Source organism: Rhincodon typus, chromosome 2 (assembly GCF_021869965.1).
Source record: "Rhincodon typus isolate 14 chromosome 2, sRhiTyp1.1, whole genome shotgun sequence".
NCBI classification, from domain to species: Eukaryota; Metazoa; Chordata; class Chondrichthyes; order Orectolobiformes; family Rhincodontidae; genus Rhincodon; species Rhincodon typus.
This window is the reverse complement of record NC_063333.1, coordinates 54,638,683-54,661,879: the sequence shown is the minus strand read 5'-3', so window position 1 is coordinate 54,661,879 and position 23,197 is coordinate 54,638,683. Positions and strand designations below refer to the sequence as shown.

The 23,197-nt window shown below is 41.0% G+C and overlaps 1 protein-coding gene across 1 annotated transcript in view; it reads right to left on the bottom strand.

The window, feature by feature from the left end:
• Positions 1–23,197, bottom strand: part of LOC109916385 (E3 ubiquitin-protein ligase HECW1-like) — a 419,523-nt gene that overhangs the window by 300,577 nt on the left and 95,749 nt on the right. Inside the window, exon 3 of the mRNA XM_048617591.1 lies at positions 17,612–17,719. Coding sequence (XP_048473548.1) covers positions 17,612–17,719 — 108 coding nt within the window. The remainder of the gene's footprint in view (positions 1–17,611; positions 17,720–23,197) is intronic.

The window sequence follows — 23,197 nt, the reverse complement described above, 5'->3', positions numbered from 1 at the left end:
CAGATCAAAATCCTGGAACTCCCTCCCTGGCAGCACTGTGGGTTAAATTTGAAAGCTCACCGGTTTTTAAAAAAAAATTCCATCCTACATTCCATCTACATGAAATGGTATAAAAAGGCAGCACGCCACCACAAAATCAAGGAATGGGTTAAAAAATGCTGGCCTTTCCAGAAACACTCATATCTATGAAACAACAAAGTTTACCCAGCAAATATTAAGTTACGTTAGAAGCTCCACTCTCGCAGTAAGAAGTCATGGAAGGCCATGTGAAAGGAAAGGATCGGTATTACAATGTTGCAACCACAGTTCTATTGTGTTAACATCCAATCTGCATCTCCATGGTGTGCAGGAGTCTGTTCTGATAACAGCAAATACATTATTTTGGATTGGAGTAAATGTGTTCTTACATGGGAGCTTTGAGAAGACCCCTGCACTGTAGTACATATAGAGATGAATGAAAGGATGATACATCTGCTGCAGCGAGCTTGGGAAGTTTTAGACAAGAAATGTTGGTGTGATTGAGAAATGAATGAGGATGTCTCAGAGGGAACAGCCATGGCAGAAAGCAGAGACAATGGAAGAATTCTTACCATCTGCATAAATCCATTATTTAACCTTTCTATTGATACAAATTCCTTTTATTCCTCACCTGTTCTCTTCTTTTGCTATTCATTCTTCCTTTCCACTGCCTTCCTAATCACACAATTATATATTTTATCTTTGCAATTATACACTTAACTTATAATCTTTAATCATACTCCCATTATGACATTTAACCAGCATTTTTGAAGTAGTTAAAATCCTTTGGAAATGTTGAGCTAATTTCAGAGTTGCACTGCACATCAATGTCTGTTAAATTAATCAACAAGGCAACAAAAAGGTCATAATTTACTTACTAATGATCTACAGTGATCCTAAGTGGAGCTGCAGAACAAAAATCTTAAAATTCAGTCCAATAATCATGAACAGAATGATTGTCTTTCTTTCCAAAAACAAATCAGTGAACAAATTGGGAACTTCTCAGCTTCTCTCTCTTTCTATACATACATGTATAAAGCTTTTGTTAATGCAAGACTTCTCAGTTTTAATGAGCAACATTGCAGAGCTGGAGACAACATGCTGAGAGACTGTCTGAACCTAGTCATGTGGTGCTCGAACAGCTACAATCTGATTCATACTGTGTTTGGTACTTATGTCTAAAGGTTACCAGTACTGAAAGAGCCAAAAGCAATCATACCAACCAAGAGATGACACTGTATTTGGCCTCATGTAAAGGGAAACACTGCTTTCTTTGTCCAGATACTGCTTAATGGATTTCAAGGTGAAGGAACAGCAAAAATTGCCCTTTGAAGAAAGACTATCCTACTGTTCAACAGAAAGGGGCAGCACCTAATAAAACAGTCATTTTAGACTCAAAAGAAAAACCCTACTCATAGAGTTATTGGATAGCAAGAATGGATAGAGATAGAAAATAATGTCAGTGAGAGGCAATGGCATTGCAACTGGACCAGTCATCCTAAAATTCAACTAATATTATGGGGACCTAGATCAAATCTGACCTGGGGCAAAGAGTGCAATTTGAATTCAAAATTAAAACAGATCTGACAAACAGCCATACTGCACTCGAAGCAATAATTCTGTCTCTCTCTCTCGACAGACTTGTTGCATTTCCTCAGCACTTTCTGATTTTATTTCATTGAAGGAGAAGGCTCTAAAAGATGTCCCCATTCTCAATGATGGAAGAGCCCAGCTCATCAGTGCAAAAGATAAGGTTGAAGTATTTGCAATAATATTCAGCCAGAAGAGCCAAGTGGATGACCCATTTTGGCCTCCTCCAGTGGTCCTCAGCAGCTCAGATACCAGTCTTCAGCCAACTCGATTTACTCCACATGATATCAAGAAACAATTGGAGGCACCGGATACTGCAAAGGCAATAGGCTGTGACGACATTCATGCAAAAGTCGTGAAGACTTATGCTCTAGACCCTGTCTCATCCCTAGCCAAGTTGTTCCAGTACAGCTACAACACTGGCATCCAACTGACCATGAGGAAAATTGCCCGGATATGATCTGTGCACATAAAGAAAGATAAATCCAAACAGATCAACTATCACCCCATTAGCGTACTCTCAATTATCAGTAAAGTGATGGAAGGGGCCCAAAACTGCTATTAAGTGTTACTTGCTCAGCAATGACCTACTCATTGATGCCCAGTTCAGGTTCCATCAAGGCCACTTGGCTCCTTGATTATTACAGCCTTAATTCAAGCATGGGCAAAAAAAAAATAGAATTCCAGAGGCGATGTGAGAGGAACTGCCCTCTCACATTGACATTGAAGCTGCATTTGACTGAGAGGCATCAAGGAACCTGAGCAAGACCACAGTCAAAGTGAATCAGAGGGAAAACTCTACACAAGGGGTTGGAAAACTGTCCATGAGTGGCACAAAAGAAAATGGTTGTGGTTGTTGGAGGTCAGTCATTTCAGCTCCAACACATCTCTGCAGGAATTTCTCAGGGTAGTGTCCTATGTCTAACCATCTTCAGCTGCTCCATCAATGACCGGTTCCTAGTTTTAGGTAATAAAGCTAGGCAAGTGTTTAAAGTAGCAGTGGGGCAGCAGTTTGCAGAAAATCTTCATAACTCTGTTGGAGTCAAGATTGTCATGGAAAGGGTCTAGGATGGCTCAGAAATCATGTCCTCAACTGGGGTAAGGCTGATTTCTTTAAGACCAGATATGGTTTGGCCAGAGTGGATTGGAAGCAGACACTTTCAGGTAAATCGGCCTCAGAAGAGTGGGATGCATTCAAGAAGGAAACATGGAGAGTACAGGACCAACATTTCCAGTAATGAAAAATGGTGGGACCATCAAATTCAATGAACCCTAGGTATCGAGGGATAAAGAGAATTGGATTAAGAAAAAAAGGGAGGCTTAGGGCAGATATCTAGGGCTCAAAACAGGAGAAGCCCTATAGGGGTATAGGTGTGCAAGAACTTAGAAAGAAGATTAGGAGAGCTAAAAGAGGGCATAAAATGATACTTGCAGGTAAAATTAAGGAAAATCCTAACATGTTTTGCAGGTTCATTAAGGGTAAAAGGATAATGTGGGAAAGAATAGGCTCCATTAAGAACCACAGTGGTAATTTGTACGTGGAGTCAGAAGATGTAGGTGCAGTTCTGAATCAATACTTTGGGTCGATGTTCACTAGTGAGAGGAATGATGTAAGTGTAGAAATCAGGGAGAAGGTCTGTAACAATTAAATAAGTTAGCATAGTTAGAGAGGAGGGTCTGAGTAATCAATAAATCTCCAGGGCCAGTTGAAATGTATTGCAGCTATTTGAGTAAGGCAAGGGAGGAAATAGTAGGGCACTTGCAAAAATTTTTAATTTTCTTCTGGCAATAGCAGAGCTGCCAGAGGACTGGAGGGGAGCCTATATGGTCCCATTATTCAAGAAGAGAGCAAGGGATAAACCGGAAAACTACAGGCCAGTCAGTCTAACTTTGGTAGTAGGGAAATAATTGGAAGCAATTCTGAGGGACAGAATCAATCAGCATTTGGAGAGGCAGGAAATAATCAAGAAAAATCAGCAAGGTTTTGTTGAGGGGAGGTCACGTATGACCAACTTCACTGAACTTTTCTGAAGTAGTAAAGAGGACCATGTGTTAGATGAGGGCAATACTTTTGATGTAGTCTACTTGAATTGCAGCAAGGCTTTTCATGAGGTTCCACATGGGGGACTGATTGCAAAGGTAAGAGCCAATGGGATTCAAGGAAATTTGGCAAATTGGATCTACAATGGTTGGGTGGCTGGAAGCAGAATGTGTTGGTTGAGGGGTGCTTTCTGACTGGATGTTTGCATACAGTAGGATCTCAAAGAGGTCAGTACAGGAGTCCTTGCGGTTTGTGATTTATATAAATGATTTCAACTTGAATGTAGGAGGCTTGACTAGTAAGTTTGCAGATGATACCAATATTGGTGGGGTGGTAAATAGTGAAGAGGATAACCTAGTTTACAGGTGAATAAAGATGGGCTGGTTAGATAGGGTGCTCAGTGGAATGTGGAATTCAATCTGGATAAGTGTGAGGTGATGCACATGAGTGGGACAAACAAGGCAAGAGAATACATGATGAACTGTAGGACCATGGGAAGCACTGAGGATCATAGGGACCATGATGTGCATGTCCACCAGTCCCATATGTTAGTGAGACAGGTAGATAAAGTGATTAAGAAGCTATATGGGATACTTGCCTTTATTAGCAGAGGTATAGAGTTTAGGACCAGGGAGGTTATGTTCCAACAGTAAAAAAAGTTGACTAGGCAATGGCTAGAGTAATATGTGCAATCCAGAGATGTGAAGGATAAACATTTTCACCCAGAGGTGGTGGGAACAGGAAACTCGCTGCCTCATAACATTTTAGAAATATTTAGATGTGTACTTGTGATGCCAAAACATACAAGTCTAGGGGCCAAGAGTTGAAAAATTGGATAGGAATAGTTAGGTGATTGTTTTAGTCTGGCACGGACACATTTGACCAACGGGCCATTTTCTGTGCTGTAGCTGTGACTCTATGACCTTCCATCCATCAGAAGGTCATAAGTGGCAATATTCGCTAATGATTGCAAATGGTCAGCATTATTTGTGACTTCTCAGATACTGAAGCAGTCCATGTTCAAATTTAGCAAGGACTGTCTTCATGGGTTGAATGGCCTACTCCTTTTTGTTTATATATTTGGTTCTGTCTGTTTGGAGGTGGAACTGCTGTTTGTGTGATGCAATTGTCACTTTCTGAATTTGAAATAAACTTAAAAATTTGCAGATATCTTATTACACAACTGCTGCTGGGATAACAAGGTGTAGAGCTGGATGAACACAGCAGGCTAAGCAGCATCAGAGGAGCAGGAAGGCTGACGTTTCGGGCCTAGACCCTTCTTCAGAAGCATCTCAGATTCTCCACTATAGCAGTTCCTACTATCTCTAGCTGGGATGCTGGGATGTTGTCTTTACCATATCCAGTATCTTTAACCATTTTTTGATATCACATGGAATTAATTGAATTATCTTAAGGAGAAGACACTTCTAGCTGATGCTTCAGTCTGGTCTTTTCACTGACATGCTGGACTCCCTCATCATTGAGGATGTGGTTATCTGTGGTACCTTCTCCTTTAGTTGGGTGTTTACGCCGTGTCGTACCCATTCACTACTGGATGTGGAGGACTGCAAAGCTTTGATCTGATTGATCTGATCCCCTTGCTCTGGAATGGATTAGACTTGATGGGCTGAAGGGACTTTTCTCTTTGCTATAGACCTCTCATGACTATTTCTTAAAGTATAGTCAATTTTCTAAACACTGTCAGCATAACAATTTAAGTAAAGCACTTGCTGGATGGTCAGACTAATACATTGGTTTCTACTGGTTTCCCTTTATATACTCAGGAATGCATCCTTTCACTGTCGTGCTCTGGGGCAAAGACCATACCGATTCAATCCCAGGATATTGTAACAGTGTTCCAAAATATAAATAAAAGTTGCTATTAATTAAAATTCCAGACCCCAGCGTAAATGTTGGTCTTAATTGATGCACAGGAGTTAATTATTTTTCACAGTGGGCATGTTTTGCTGCTCTTAGCCAAGCTACCAGTTGGAGGATTTCACAAATGCTGTGGGTGGGGAGGGGTGCACGACGAGGGAAGTGTATGTGGAGATTTGTCTTTACATTGCCAAGTGCTCCTGTCTCTTATCAGTTCATTATAAACTGTCAATTTATAAAGGGATGGTAAGGTTTACCTGAGCTTACAAGTACCAACTTCATTTGGTTTTTATTGTTTTGTTTCTGGCTTTCTTACCTAACTGAAAGTGAGCCTATACATCCAACTCTATTGTCAGATAATCACATGTCTGCTTGGAGTTTACAAGGGAAAACTGTAGATACTGACAATGTGGATAGCTAAGCAAATATTATTGATTGTTGGATGTGATTCATGCTCTTAGCCTCAATCCTTATTTGATGAAAGAATAATCCGCACCACTGAGGAGTCCCAAACAGGAATACTTTCTGAGAATTCAAATTCATGTTAATCAATAAATTGTATTAAATTTCACAAGGAGTGGTTTACATGGATTTTTTTCAATGTTAACTATCATAATTTGTGGTGTCATTATAATTCTGTCAATACATAACTGGCCTTTTCATAATGACCTTTAGTCAGTTCTGGGCTCTGTGGTTCGAAATTTACAGAATCATTTCAGTGGATAGCTCCATCTTGTGATGCCCTCTTATCCCCCTTATCTAGATCAGGAGCACCCACCTCTTCTGCTGGGCCTGGATATCCACCAGTGCTGGAGAGCATCCTACTGACTTATCAGCTATGGGAGACCACCATCACTCTTAACTGGACTTAACTAGCCCCCTCCTATACAATAGCCCTCTTGGCCCAGGTTGTGACAATTGTGGAGCCCTAATCCATTGTAACCCACAAACAAACAGCCCAGAATGTCATGAAAATGACATTTTATTTGCATGCTCAAATTAAAGACATATACCAAATCCTCCTTGTCAGCCGGTGATAGGATATGGACATCTCATAGAAAACAAAAATTGTGGATGCTGCTCCAATGCAACTCTCCTGTGTACCACAAAGGACCGTGCAATTATACTGGATGAGTTGATGGTGAAAATAAAGATGGGACAAAAACCAGAAATTGCAGGAAAAGCTCAGCAGGTGTGGCAGCATCTGGAGCGAAATCAGAGTTAACATTTTGGGTCCTTCCTGAAGAAGGGTCACTGGACCCAAAATGTTAACTCTGATTTCTGAGGTAAGACAAGGATACAATCAAACATAAGACAGTCCACAGGTGTGGTTCGGTAATAAAATAAGATACAGTGTTAAAACTCACTGGGCCACGTGGTGCGAATCCATCCAAAACAATAAAAAAAAGGCTCAACTTGCAGTTAGCCAAAAATAGCAAGATTCAGCCCTCAGAGATGGAGACAGGACTTGGGAAGTCAAGTCACTGCAGGATTCCTATGTTCTGATGTGCTCTTACAGCGACACATGGCTAGTCCAGCTCAGCTTCTGAGTAACCCTCAGGATAATGATAGTATAAAAAGGAGAGTCAGTAGTCAGGTTACTAGAATGCATTAAAAAAAGACACGTTTTTTGAATCATTAATGAGATGATGGTGTCGTTGGCTAGGCAGCATTTATTGCCCATTCCTAATTGCCCAGATGGCAGTTCAGAGTCAACCATGTTGCTGTGGGTCTGGAGACACATGTAGGCCAGACCAGGTAAGGATGGCAGTTTCCTTCCCTAAATGACATTAGTGAACCAGATGGGTTTTTTTTCCAACAATTGACTCATGGTCATCATTAGATGATTAATTCCAGATATTTTAATCAATTGAAATTCTACCATCGGCCGTGGCGGGATTCAAACCAGGTCCCCAGAACATTGTCTGGGTGTCTGGATTAACAGTCCAGCACTAATACCACTAGGCCATCACCTCCCCAAAGACTTAATACTGGCACTAAGTGGCAAAATTGGAAAATGTTCTACTTCTTAGCAAAGACGTCCATCAGTAACACATTTCAATCCCTTTTTCCAATTTTGTTCATTAATTAAAAAATGATTTAACGGCTCATCAAATGAAACTAAGGTAAAAACGGAAAAAAAGACCTTCACATCAGTATTCATTTGATTTATTCTGAGCTTCATGCAATTGGAGCAAAATTTTCAAGGAGATTTTTTCTGTACCGTATATAGAGAGGTACCTCGTACAATAGCAAAAGAGCTGTATCGATGTACGAAAAGAGTTGTGTGTACCAATATATTGAATTAGTAAAGAAAGCATCAAAGAAGTGCTCATATTACATAAGCAACAAAAAAAAAGTATGAATACAGCAGGTGGATTTTGCATGACTTCATCCATTGAGCAGAAGACTAACAGCAAGCCCACTACCCAACAAACAGAACCACTCAATACCCACTCGAAAGAAAAGCTAATTTCTGGGGAAATTTACTTTGAAGATATTAAGCTCTTTTTGAGAAGAGGCTTGACAAATGGGGGCTCGTATCACAGCAGAAAAGGTTATGGGGAAATTCAAAATGCAGGCGCACCTAGAAATCCCGAGAAAATGAATTTATGGAATGTCTACAAGGTGGCTTTTTGGAGCAGCCCACACGGGAACAGGCAATTCTGGATTTGGTGATGTGTTGATGATACAGACAATTAGGGAACTTATGGTGACAGACCCCCTATGGGCAGTGACCATAATATGATAGAATTCACCCTGCAGTTTGAGAGGGAGAAGCTGGAATCAGATGTAACAATTCAGTAAAAGTTAACTACAAAGACATGGGGAAGGATCTGGCCAGAGTCAGTTGGAAGGAGAGCCTAGTGGGGATATCAGAGGAATAGCAATGGCTAATGTTAACACCCCTGTTCAAGAAATGATAGAGGAAGAAGACAGGAGACAATAGGCTAGTTAGTCCGACCTCAGTCATTGGTAAGATCTTAGAGCCCATTATTAAGGATGACATTGCAGAATACTTGCAAGTGCATGGTAAAATAGGGCTGAGTAAGCACAGCTTCTTCAAGGGGAGGTCATACCTGACAAATCTGTTAGAATTCTTTGAGGAGGTAATGAGCAATTTACCAATCAGTAAACTTCGCATGGTCAGGAAAGAGTGATCACAACCAAAGCAAGATACAGCCCAAGTGAATCTCTAGTTCGGGAATTGGAGGCAACATGGCAATATGGTGCAGAGGGGAAGAGGTGCTTTTTGCTTGCTTTTTTTTTGGCTCATAGCTTGTAAAGTTATTGAAGCCAAGGATCAGGCGCCCAGCACAAAGTAGTGACGTCACAGGTAAACCATAAAATCATTTGTTGATAGTCAAAAAGTACCTAGATATACTACGTTACCTTCAGACTGAAGGTAAATAGAGGAAATATTTACATGCTATAACCTAAAGGTCCAGTCCAAAATTTTTAAAAGTGAAATTACAAATTAAGTAATTAAAATAAAGATGCCAGGCCAGGTAATATGTTGTAATTACATGATGTATGAGCTGGTGGACCCCATTGTGGTTCAAAGTGACCACATCTGGAGAAAGCATTTGTTGCTTGAGGAACTCTGGCTCAGAATTGATGAGCTGGAGTCTGAGCTTCAAACACTATGACACATCAGGGAGGGGGAGAATTACCTGGGACACTGTTTCAGGAGGCAGTCACATGCCTCTGATTAACTATTTGAATTCAGTCAGTGGTCAGGGACGGGAGGCTGTGACTACCAGCGAGGCATATAGAGGGATGCAGGAGGTAGTGCTGTAGGAGCATCAGCCCTTCAGCTTGTCTAACAGGTTTGAGATTCTTGCTCCCTGTGTGGATGAGAGTGAGGGCTGTAGGGAGGATGAGCAAACTGACCCTAGCACCCAGGTACAGGGAGCCATTCATGTAGGGGAGAAAAGAGAAATCTAATTGGAATCAGAGTTGGGATAATCAGGAGGATAGTCACTATTCTTTGTGGCCAGGATCGAGAGTTTCGAAGCTTGTGTTGCCTGCCTGGTGCCTGGATTCAGGATATCTCATCTGTGCTGCAGAGGAACTTGGAGTGGGAGGAGAAAGATCCTGTCGTCATGGTCCACATAGGTACCAACAATATAGGTAGAAAAAGGAAAGAGTTTGGGCTGAGGGAATATGAGCAGCTAAGATCTAAATTAGAAAGCAGAACCAAAATGATAATTTCTAAATTACTACCTGTGCCACAAGCAATTTGGCACAGGATAAACAAGATTAAAGAATAAATGCAGTGCTCAAAGATTGGTGTAGGAGAAATGGGTTTCAATTCATTGGACACTGGCATCCATACTGGGGAAGGAGGGAGCTGTTCCAATGGGACAAAGCATGTAGAGGCAAAGACAATTTTCTAAATGGCGAAAGACTTTGGAAATCTGAAGCACAAAGGAACTTAGGAGTCCTAGTTCAGGATTCTCTTACGGTTAACGTGCAGGTTCAGTTCACAGTTAGAAAGGCAAATGCAACGTTAACATTCATTTCAAGAGGGCTAGAATACAACAGCGAAGATGCACTGCTGAGGCTGTATCAGGCTATGGTCGGACTGCATTTGGCACCTTGTGAGCAGTTTTGGTACCTTATATAAGGAACAACGTGCTGGCATTGGAGGAGGACCAGAGGAGGTTTACAAAAATGATCGTGTGAATGAAGTGCCTGTCATATAAGGAGCAGTTAAGGACTCTGTACTCAATTGAGTTTGGAGGGATGACAGGCAATCTCATTGAAACTTACAGAATACTGAGAGGCCTAAATAGAGTGGATGTGGAAAAGATGTTTCCACTAGTTGACACCCTGGGCCAAATGGCCTAATTCTCCTCCCATATCTTAAGGTATGTTAGTTAAGGGATCATTTGATAGAGCTATCACATTGCTGAAGGGATTTCAATAATATCATTGCTTGATGAATCAGTAAGTAAAGCACAAAAATTTAAAACAATCACTGAAGTGATGAGGTTAGGTAAACATTTTGATGCGTGGCATTGCTAATCTATGGGAATGTGACAATTCTAGTCTGCCAAACTTCTATCAGTCTTTGTATATGCACTTTATCCATTTTTCTAAAGTGTTCAGGTCTATTTTGCGAGGAAATTGTCACTGTCAGTTTAACTGGTATCTGCTCATTCCTGGGTTGATGTTCCTTCCTGGGGAATGTCAGTACTGCGGTAAGTACTTGATCAGAGCAAGACAATTGTCTTTCAGTTTTCATGACTCTGCTGTGTTGACGGCATGTCCTCCGGTTTTGATTTTTCTGCTGGCCCTTCTGAAATATTTCGTTTATTTTTCAAACATGTTGTTCACATTCAGGCTGGAATGGCCATCAACATAATACAAAGCTTTGTCTGTTCTACCAGTTAAATGCTCCAGCTGATGCAGAACTTCTGCCAATGTCAATAGCTCTCTTGAGAGTACATTTGTCCTCCCTCAGAGGACGTGCTGTCATGGCTGGATCTCCTACGCTCTAAACAATCGTATCACCGATGAGACCATCTTTTGGCTGGACAAATTCTCAGGTGTACGTATGAATCAGTAATTTCCCTCTTTTCCAGAGCTCTGACCTTGACCATATCCTGTTCGTAAGTAACATTAATGGAGAGTTCAAAATTGGTCATAACGACACTGAACTAATCACCAAGAACCCCGAGCTCAAGTTCTGGGGGCTTGAGTTTGAATCCCATGATGGTAGATGGTGAAACTAAATTCAACAGAAAGCTAGCCTCAGGGAAACGACGTAACCATTGTCAATTGTTGTAAAGGCCCATTGTTAATCTGTACCCTAAAATTTTCTGTATGAAGTTCTCCCTTTTCACACTGTAAAGTCTTAGAAGAATAAATATAAATTGTTGTTGAAAAGTGAGACCAGTTTTACTTTAAAGTAGATATTGCACTTGGTTGTCAATTGGAAGATACAGACAAATGGACCAACTAAACGTGTCTCAAAGAGTCACGTGTCATTAATTCTGGAATAGTGTAGAAGATGCCCGTCAGTGATTCTAGCCCTGAGAGTGAGAAAGCATAAAAAATCAGGAGGAAGTTAATTAATTTCGAACAGAAGAGAAGTTTTTGGCTGCAAATGAAGGGCTGAATATTACAATTGTTTAGGTTCAGAGGGTTTCACCATTGGTCAGCTGCCTGCATAACTATCAATTGCATGTTGGAAAGAGAGATCCTGGTGACAAGACTCTTGATTTCAAGCAATGCTGCATAGAGTTGACTCATCTGTCTTCAAAAAAGGACCATTGTCCCTCGAGGGCCCAATGAAAATATGCTTTATGTCATCTCCCGTTAGTTCATCCTGTTTACAAACACTATCAGTTGTCCGTTTTTGGCTGAGATTCTTACGAAATACGCCACAGGATTGGGTAAGTCAGATATTCTCAGACAAAGGGTAGATAAAAACCCTACACAGCCTCAGGCTCCAAATGAAACTAAATCACATCAATTAGAAGGAAGAAGTGATTGCGCTTTTGTGACAATTGTTATGCTTTTGCAACAGTACAGTATTTTCAGACAGCACATATGTTACCCTGAAATGCAAGCCTGTTACAATTTCTGCAAAATCAGGCCTGCACACATCCATAGGGTGTAACGTGCAGTTGAAAATAGGTTCCAAATTTGGAGTTTTAAGGACAGAAGCAAAACACTGTGGATGTTGGAAATCCTGAAAATAATCAGCAGGCCATGCAGAATTTGTAGGGTGAAAAACAGAGTGTACACTCCAGATCTATGACCTTCCCTCTACAGGGCTGTAACATGAGACTGAGAGATATGGTGATGTAAAAGTGAATTAATTATTCATAATGACACAGTGGCAACATTGGGGGAATATGATGTCTATAATACTGAAGAGTTGGAGGTTCACTGTGGGATGCATCACATAAGAGGATGTCCAAATTTGGGACTAAAGGCCACCCTTCTGTAAAAGCATTGGTACCACTGAATCTGGAGAGGTACAGGCTGTTTCACAGCAGTCACCCAGTTCCTTTAGAACTGATTATAAAAGAAGAGCGCTGTTGGTATCAGGGGTTACTGGATGCACTGGTAATAATCTCCCAAGAATCTTTAGATTTTGGAAAAGTCCCAAAGGATTGGAAACCTACCAATGTTTAAATAAGAAGGAAACAAAAATGGTAACTATAAGCCAGTTAGTTTAACTTATGTTATTGAGGCAATGTTAGAGTCTATTTTAAAGGATATAACAGCAAAGCATTTAGAAATGCATAATATAAACGAGCAGAGTCAGCATGGCTTCTTGAAGGGGAAATTATGCCCGACAAATTTAATAGAATTCTTTGAAGTGTTAACAGGCAGGATATATGAAGGTGAAGTGGTGAATTTGATGATAGTACATTTACATCGATCAATCAAGCCATGAATATATATTGTAAATAATAGTGGCGTGCTATAGGGGTCAGTGCTGGGACCACATTTATTTACAATCGATTGATGGCTAGAATGAGGGAAGTGAATGTACCACCATCACATTTACGAATGACACAAAATGGGTGGGAAGGAAATTTGTGAGGATGACACAAAGAGTCTGCAGAGGGATATAGACAGATTAAGCGAGTGGGCAAAAAGTTGACAGATGGAATATTATGTGGGAAAATGTAAGATTATGCAGTTAAGGCATGAAACATAAAAGGGCTGAATATTATTTAAGTGGAGGAAGACTAAAGTAAGCCACGGCACAGAGGGATTTAGGAATCCTTTGTGCATAGATAATAAAAAGCTAGCATACAAGTTCAGCAGGGAATAGCCAGGCAAATCGATGTTGGTCCTATTTCAAAGGAAATGGAGAATGAAATCACGGAGGTTTGCTAAACCTGCACAAGGCAAGGGTCAGACCATAGCTGGAATATTGTGAACAATTTTTCTCACCTCATCTAAGGAAAGATGTACTCGCTTTGGATGCAGTCCAGATAAAATTCACTAAGCTGATCCTACCAAGTACGTCACAAAGGACTTCAGCCCCTTATGCTTGGTGAGGTAATATTTAAAATCATTACACAAAGACTTTGCACCACATTCTTTCATTGTGGTCTACCCACATGATTCAATTTTGCTGGTGGTGCAGGGTGTCAGGTAAGGAACACTAAGCAGATGCTGGGATGACCAGACCAAGGCGTCCCACTACTACTGACAGCTTTTGCAATGGACTTGGAAGCAATGGAAATAGGAGATAGTCCTGATCTCTTCAGAGCATTCATCACATTGTGTATTCTTTTATGAAAAACACAAGTACTGTGAAAGAGAACAGCAAAAAATGTCATGTCTGTTGGATGTCTTTTATCATCACTATCTATGTAAGATTCTGGGTATCATACAGGGAGACTGCATCACCAACAAGGAATAGGTGCAGAGGGCAAGGCTGAGCTGCCCAAAGGACATCACGATAGAGAGATAGTACGAACTGCAGATGCTGGAGTCAGAGATAGCACAGTGCAGAGCTGGATAAACACAGCAGGCCAGGCAGCATCAGAGGAGCAGGAAAGTTGACGCTTTGGGTCAGGACCCTTCTTCAGAAATGGGGGATGGGGAAGGGAGCTCTGAAATAAATAGAGAGAGGAGGGGTGGGACTGGGGAAGGTAGATGGGATAGTGATAGGTGAGTGCAGGTAGGCAGTGGTGCGGATTGGTCAGTGAGGTGGGAGGAGTGGATAGGTGGGAGAGAAGATGGACAGGTTGTGTTGAAATAGTTTGCGACTGGACGTTTTTGTTATTTGTCACGTACAGAGCGCAGATTCTCGACAAAATGGTCTCCAAGTCTCCCCTTGGTCTCACCAATGTCGTGGAGGCCACATCAGGAGCAGCGAATGCAATAGTCTATTGCATCCGTTGCTCCCGATGTGGCCTCCTCGACATCGGTGAGACTAAGCGGAGGCTCAGAGATTATTTCATATAGCACCTGTGCTCTGTTCGCGACAAATGACAACACCTTCTGGTCACAAACCATTTCAACTTCCCCTCCCACTCCCTGGGCGACATGTCCATCCTGGGCCTCCTCCAGTGTCACAATGACGCCACCCGGAAACTGGAGGAGCAGCACCTCATATTCCACCTTGGGAGCCTACAGCCCAATGGCCTAAATGTGGACTTTACCAGTTTTGAAATGTCCCCACACCCAGCATCATCTCATGTCTAACCCTCCCTCTCATCCCCGCTTCCTTGACCTGACACAACCTGTCCATCTTCTCTCCCACCTATTTGCTCCTCCCACCTCACTGACCAATCCCCACCACTCCCTACCTGCACTCACTTATCACCATCCCACCTACCTTCCCCAGCCCCACCCCTCCTCTCTCTATTTATTTCTGAGCTCCCTTCTGCCACCCCACCATTTCTGAAGAAGGGTCCCGACCTGAAACGTCAACTTTCCTGCTCCTCTGATGCTGCCTGGCCTGCTGTGTTCCTCCAGCTCCAGACTGCGTTATCACGATAGAGAGCCAGCTGATTTTCCAGGGCACGTTCTTAGACTCAGGAGGTGTGTTCTACCAGAGAGGCTGCAATTGAGTGAGCACTACCAAATGGAAAAGGATGGGCCCAGCTGAAGAAGACCAATTTGGATGAAAATGTAGGAGGCATGGATAGTAAATTTGCAGATGATACCTAAACTGGTGGTATAGCAGACAGTGAAGAAGGTTATCTAAGATTACAAAGAGATTTTGATCAATTGGGTCAATGGGCTAAGGAGTGTCAGATGGTGCTTAATTTAGATAACTGCAAGTTATTACATTTTGTAAAATAAACAAGAGCAGGACTTATACAATTAATGGTAGGACCCTGGGTAGTGTTGTGGAACAGAGGGACCAGGTTCAGGGACATAATTCTTTGAAATTTGCATCACTGACAGACAGGTTGCCTTCATTGCTCAGTCCTTTGAGTATAGAGTTGGGATGTCATGTTGAGATTGTAGGACATTGGTGAGGCCTTTTCTGGAGTACTGTGCACACTTCTGGTCACCCTGCTAAAGGAAGGGTAATGTTAAATTGGAGAGGTTCAGAAATGATTTACCAGAATGTTGCTGGGAATGGAGGTTTTGAGTTCTAAAAATAGGCTGGGACCTTTTATCACTGGACCATAGGAGATTGAGAGGTGACCTTATGTAGCTTTATAAAATCATGAGGAGCATAGATAAGGTGAATAGCAAGGGTCTTTTCCCTTAGGTGGGGGAGTTCAAAACTAGGGGGCATATTTTTAAGATGAGAGGAGAAAGTTTTATAAAGGACAAAAGGGAAACCTTTTGTTTTTACACAGAGTGGTTCGTGTGTGGAATAAACTGCCAGAGAAAGTGATGGATGCAGATACATTTACAACATTTAAAAGAAATTTGGATAACTGCATGAATAGGAAAGATTTGGAGGAATATGGGCCAAAGGCAGGCAAGTGGAACTAATTTAGTTAGGGAACATGGCCGACATGGACAAGTTGGACTGAAGGATCTGTTTCTATGCTGTATGAGTTTATGACTGTACAGTGAAATACACTTTAGGAGGATCTTCAAGAATCGAACATCACTTGGACTGGATTGATGGCAAGTCCAACGGACTGGGGCCTGTGGCAGATCTTATTGTCCATTGCCCTGCATGAGACCAGAGAATTCATGTCTAATTCAGAAAGATTGTGGAACATTGCACAATTAATACATCATGTCTGCTTCCTGGGGAACATCTACTGACTGATGCAGTGATATTTCTGAACAAATGCTGCCTGAACATTATACACAATCTGGGTGCAGCAGAGTGGCAACTCGAGTGATTCTGTACATCTGTTAGTTCTGTCAGTTCTTCAATCCTGTGCAAAAAATCTGGCAAGAAAAATCTGAGCTTAGTAACACTACACACTCAACTTTGTAATATTCCCTTTGAGTGTTTTTACTCTGATGTGATTGCATCAGTTGAATAAAGCTGATCAGCAATAGAAACCATAGGAACTGCTCGATCAAAAAGAATATAGTCAATCCAGTTTTCCACCTTGCTGGTTGTATGATACAATGATAATGGAATTATCAACTGCTCATAATAATTAATCTCTGACAATTTATCGAGTACTTCTTGAGATCCCCCAGTGTTTGCAGAAGCATATCCAGCAAAAGCATCCATACCAAAAAAGATGGGAGTGCAAAAAACAAAGACATAATTAGCCCAAACTGCTGCAGAGCTGGGATTGCGTGTTAGCACAAAAACTGCATTCAGAACTTTCCACTCGGTTGTTTGGTTTGCGACCTGCCAAATGCCTCTAGTAATTTAGCAAATCTGACACGGCACTTATTGCTCCGGAAAAAATGCTCTGCACCTCACTGCATTCATTTCTGCTGCATGTGGTGAAAACCTGCCCCTTGCTGCTGAAAGGTTGATGCAGTCTGAGAGGGTTATAAGAAACACTGAACTAGCAAAATGCTTAAAAGGAATGAGTTGCAGTATCAGGGAATACCAGGTTTCACCATCGAATCATGTGGCTGTTGCTGGCACCAAAGTTCAGTTACAAATACCTGCAGAGGCTGCTGCAAATATTCTCGTTCGGCTCATTTTGTTTCTGTATTTTTTGTTTATTCTTTCATTGGATTTTGGTGCTACTGGCAAAGCAAGCATTAGTTATCTAGCCTTAATTGCCCCGAACCAGGTAGCTTGCTAGGCCATTTGGAGGCCAGTTCAGAGTTAATCATGTTTTCATATCATATGAAGTATCATCATGCTCTGCAAAATTCAGTATAATCAATGCAGCATCCCTGTTTTCAAAAGATAAACAGTACACAGTCAACATCTCTCCTATCAGACATATTATGAAATTTGGACAGCCCAGGGCAACTCAAGTGACAATATGTTATGCAACATTTTTTCCTTTTTGATAAAGCCAATTTTTATTTGTATTTTCAACAAACCGTATTTACTCTTCATTTTTGAATTAGTGCGTCAGACATGAGCAATCTGATGCTATTTTCTTTACAAACATGGCATCAATGGACGGAAAGTTCTGTAAATAAGTCAGAAATAAAGACTGCATCTCACTTAAATTGGTCAGAATAGCTGGTCATTGTACTTACATTCTACAAAGTAAGAACTTGGCTCAATTTTCCAAATGATCTGTCCTCGGTGTGAACCATTAACCCCACGGTTCTTGTAGTCCAGAAAATTTTCAGATAGAACCTCATCTGTGGTTGAGAAGAAAACATATAAATTTGTAACATGTTATTATAAGACTGAATATTCCAATTGCAGTGTAGGCCCTTAAGGAGATTTTGGCAGTCATGGAAACTTCACATGGGGAACAAAAATGAGAATAAAATGACTGCAAAACCTAGCTGAGGGATTGACTAAAGACAAGAATCTATCAAAATGAAATCTGAGCAGCTCGCTGCCATTATTTGAACCTCAAGTCTAGAAATCAATCTTTGAGACTTAATTTCCAATGCACATCGACTTGATAGAATATGAGGTTGGAGAATTGCCTTGCTTTTAAGGTCAGGTATGACAAAGACCAGTGGTGCAGGACCTGAGCCCATTTCCTCAAAGTGTGGTAGTTGAAAGCTGTAACATCCTTATTGTGCATTCACTGAAAAAATATTTTGTTGACCACCTGGAAGGTCGTGCCATGACAACCAATAACCAAACAATTTTCAGCACTTGTCTCTTTGCAAGTTGGCAACCATTTACAATTGCTTTTCAATCTTTCAAAATATTTCACACATTATAGACATTACTAATCAACCTGTTCAGAGATGTTACGACACATATCTGGAGGGGGCAGGACTTGACCCAAGGTTTTCTGGCCCAGAGGTAGGGACATACACTGCGTCACAAGAGCCCCTAGTTCATACATTATTAACCTTGTTTCCCCTCATACCATCTTTTTGAATGCCAGTAATTTGCACTGTTGTCCAATTCCACGAGTGGCAGTTGTCTGTCCAACTTCAATCAGCAGTCAATCTTCATAATGAAGTGTTATCAGATTCAAAATGTAACACTGCTTTCTTACCACAGATGCTGCCAGACCTGCTGAGTTTCTCTAGCAATTTCTGTTTTTGAAGTCAATCTTCACATCTGTGCTCAGCCAGTGACCAGTGATTAACTGCTCAGTTTATCATCAAAACTTCATCCTAATATATTTTCATTCGTTCCTGGGATGTGGGCATCAAGAAGCTTCATCCAACCACTATCTTTACGCTACTGTGAAGGTATACACTCGAGATCAATATTCTCTTGGCCTGAGTGGGAACTTTTGGGTTATTATGTGTGTGATTTGAGGAAATGTTGTTTACTGATCCAATAACTCATTGAGCACAATCCAAGGAATGCTTTCTCATCCCGATGAAACCACTGACACTCTGTAGCAGCAACGCTTACCATCTATAAGAGGCACCACAGAAATTCACCAAGACTCCTTCAGCAGCATCTTCCAAACCACTACCTTCTATAAGGACAAAGGCAACAGATATGTGGGAACACCTTCAAGTTCCTCTCAAGTCCTATTCCATTTCTCTGGATGGTGGGATATCCTTTTGTGAAGACAAAGTCAAGCTTTAAGCTTATTAATCAAATTGGAATCTAATTCTTGGAAAGGTGGTATTAGGAATGCACCAAAAAACGTCATACACTAAGATTCAATTTAGACTCATGGAAGCCACATTGTTAGAGATTAGTGGGTAAAATTATGGCCAACAATTAGAAGAGGTCTTTAGCATTTTCCTTAAAAATATCATTTGCAACCAACTTTCTTCCTGTAGTTTACCTGTTACTAATATATGAGTATGCTGTACACTACTCAGAAATAACATAGGTTATGAAAGAATGCAAATGTCATTCTTGAAAATTAAGTTTTCACAAACTTGATCAAATCTTATGATGAGTCAATCGTAATAGCTTAGTGGTATTGTGTAATTTGATTTCACAAAAGCCTATGATAAAGTGGTGCATAAAAGGCAGACAGTAAAGTTCCATCTAGATACTGAAATGCTTGCATTTGTGTGATCAGGGCTCAGATATTAATGGTAACAGCCTTTTGTGAAATTCACTTACTGGTAAAGTTCAGTACATATCAGTGTTAAGTCTATGGCTCTTTTCTGTCTTTATCAATAATGTAAATGAAGACTTCAACAGTTTGAATCTTCAAGATACCCATCAATTTGTCCTTCAACGCTGTGACATTAATTGGATGGGTGTAGCTCCAGGCATGTAGCATTACCCACTTCAGTTTGTAAAACAGGAGAAGAATCTAAAGGTTCATAAAACATATGAAAGGCTACAAACGAGCTCATGAGGCTACAGTAAAAGTAAATAGGGTTTTAAAGTTCATGTTCAAAGGGACACGGATCTCAGTATACATGGTGGACAACCAGTTTGGCTATTCATCACCAGATTTGACTCACCAGTAGAGTGAACTATTGTGTTCCACTTTCCTATATCAACATTGCATAAGTGTGAGGTTATCCATTTTGGCCAGAAGAATAAAATGGCAACTTATTATCTAAATGGAGGGAATTTTCAACACCTTTTGGTATGGAAGGTTCTGGGTATCCTTGTGCATAAATTACAGAAAATTAGTATGCTGGTAATAAGGAGGAAAAATAGAATTTTGGCATTGATTTCTAAAGGAATGGAATATTAAAGCAGGGAAGTATGGTTGCAACTGTACAAGACATTGATATGACAGTATCTGGAGTTCTGCATACAGCTTTTGTCCACTTACTTGAGGAAGAGTTTAACTGTATTGGTGGTGGTTCAGAGAATGCTCATTTGGATTAATTCCAGAGATAAAAGGCTTATCTTATGAGGAGAGATTGAGCAATTAGGTCGATACTTGCTCGAGTTTAGAAGGATGACAGGAGATCTAATTGAGGTATATAAGATACCATAGGGGATTAACAAAGCAGATGTAGAGCAAATGTTTCCCCTTGTGGATAATCTAGAATGAGAGGTCATAGTTTTAGGATAAGGGCTGGCAGAGATAAGGAGGAATTAATTCTCTCAAAGAGTTGTGAATCTGTGGAATTTACTATCCCAGAGTGCAGTGGATGCCAGGACACTGAATAAGTTTAAAGAGGTTGTAGACAGATTTTTAGTTAATACTGGGTTGAAGGGTTATGGAGAGCAGGCAAGAAAGTGGAGTTGTGACTAAGATGAGATCATCCATGATCAAATTAGATGGTGGAGCAGGCCGAAGGGGCTGAAATGCCTATTCCTGCTCCTAGTTCTTATGTTTTCCCATTTCTCACTGTTCCAGGTTTGAACAAAATACAACGATAACCTCTGCTTCTGTTCTTCATGTTAAACTACCTCCTTACACTCCTTTCCCCTGCCATATCTATTCTCAACTTCAATAAAAAGTACAATGAATTCTTGGATCACTCATTCACCTGCCTCTGCTCCTTTCTTCACCCATTGTGGATAAACTGTCCCCAAGGGTGTCATTTTTCACTCACTGAGGCGACAAGGCTAATGGATAGTGTAATGACTTAGCTGGGAACAAAACTAAAAATCAATCATATTCTGGCCATTGATGTAAACTTTTGCAATTAAGTTATCCCTCCTTAGATGATAAGATGACTTTCTTGCCATTAAGAAACTTATATGCAGATGAGATTTTAATCAACCTGCTCACACATCTAGAGCAGTTGGGACTTGAATGCAGACCTTCTGGCTCAGAGATAGGGACACTACCACTGTGCCACAAGAGTCATAAGAATTCCAAATACATGCATTGGCATCTCATGAATTATAAATGCCACTAGAATGGATTTCCCCTTCCCAGTTAAATTTCTGCGCAAACAAGATACTTAATGCTATAGAAACTTAATCATATACAACAAGAATGTACCATTCAACTTTGCTCTTCAGTTTCCAGATAGAAGGGCACATGTACCCACAACTTATATGGCAAACATTGTGCATTTACATTGCCTAGTATTGTGTTGTGTTAAAGAGAAAGGGTAGGCATGTTGAATGGGATGAGGGTTGAATCCATTCAGCCCAGGGGCCAGGCCATTTCTAGTGTGAGGAATTCCACGGATTCACAACCTTTTGAGAGAATTAATTCCTCCTTATCTCCGTTTTAAGTCTGACAGCCCTTATTCTAAATCTACGACCCCTCATTCTAGATTGTCCCACAAGGGGAAACGTCTGCTCTACATTCGCTTTGTTAATCTCCTAAAGTATCAGTGAGGCAGGTAGTCCAATAGTCCAGCAATGAGATCTGTTACCATCAGGGGATTGGGTCATTATCAGTCCTGAAAGTTAAATAGAATTGGTCAGTCAGGGTCATATGGCAGGTTCAGTCCAGGGGATGAACCACAAGCACAGGGCTGTCATACGAACTCTGTCTGAGGGATGGGACATGGTCACTTGGGGAGTAGGTTGTATACAATCCAGCGATTTTTAAATTCTATCCATGGCATCATGCAAGCTGAAGACAGGTTGCCTGGGGATGGGCCTGCTTGTATGTTTTATCTGAGAGCATGTTCACAGTCATAGGTGACATTTGAGGTGGGGGTGTGGTCAGGGCGAGTCATCATCACTCTGGCCTTGATATGGGCAGGACCATCAGGGGCATCAGCACCTTGGTAGTCAGGAGTTCGGAGTAAAATGGGGACATTGATAACAACATAAAAGTGGCTGAACTGAAATGGAAAGGTAGGTAGAGGAGAGTGACACATCATCAGGGAAACAGGGACCAGGATACAGTAGCAGAGGTGAAGGAAAATGGGACCTTTGCGATTTTATGTGTTATACTGTACACAGAGCCTGTAAGTCAACGCGGTAAACACAAGCTCTTAAGCTGGCTATATTGATCTGAAAAATCGACTGTTAGATTCGGTCTGCTTTAACATTAGAATTTTCTCTTTTATCATTTGAATTCTGCTTTGAGACATTCCCAGCATTATCACCTCAGTATCATGTACTTCTGTGGCTCTTGACTTCTCTACTTACTTACTGCTTTGCAGTGTCCACTCACTATGGTGGCTGTGCTCATTGTGAGTTTAAGGATTGCCTTTTTCACTTATAGCCTTCTCAGCCATTTTCTGCACCTTTAATTTGAAGGGTTTTTCTTACCCAAGAATGATTTTTACCTTAACTCACAGAGGTCCAATATACACACTTCCTAACCAAACCTCTATCTGGGAATGCTGCTCTAGGACAATGGAATCTGAACCTGCTGGTGTAACTTCCCAATGTAATCTGAAACTACCAAGTGGGACAAGTCTTTAAGCTCTTTTCTGCCCACAGTGATCCTCACCTATGTACAAAATAAAGGCTATGGGCTGGAGCAGTGCTGGTTCTCCTTTGCTGGTCTTTCTCAGAGTTCCTGTTGACTGCTTGTATGTTCAAGTGCTTGCAGATGCTGACAGCCTGTGTGAGGAGTTCCTCAAGTGTAATGTGGGCAGGAGACCAAGTTCAAATCCCATTTTGTTGACAGGTGAGTCACACATGTCTGAACAAGTTGATTAGAAAATATCTTGAAGTGGTAAAACTGTAAACTCACTTGGTTCTCTGGAAACTTCCTCTCTTGGATCTAATGGCTTTTTCACTGTTACACTTTTGGGATTAAACAACAATTGCCAACCACTAACTACCATTTGGTGTGATGGGTAGAAGGATGGTGGCACCAATCATCTTGCCTTGACTGGATTTCAGAG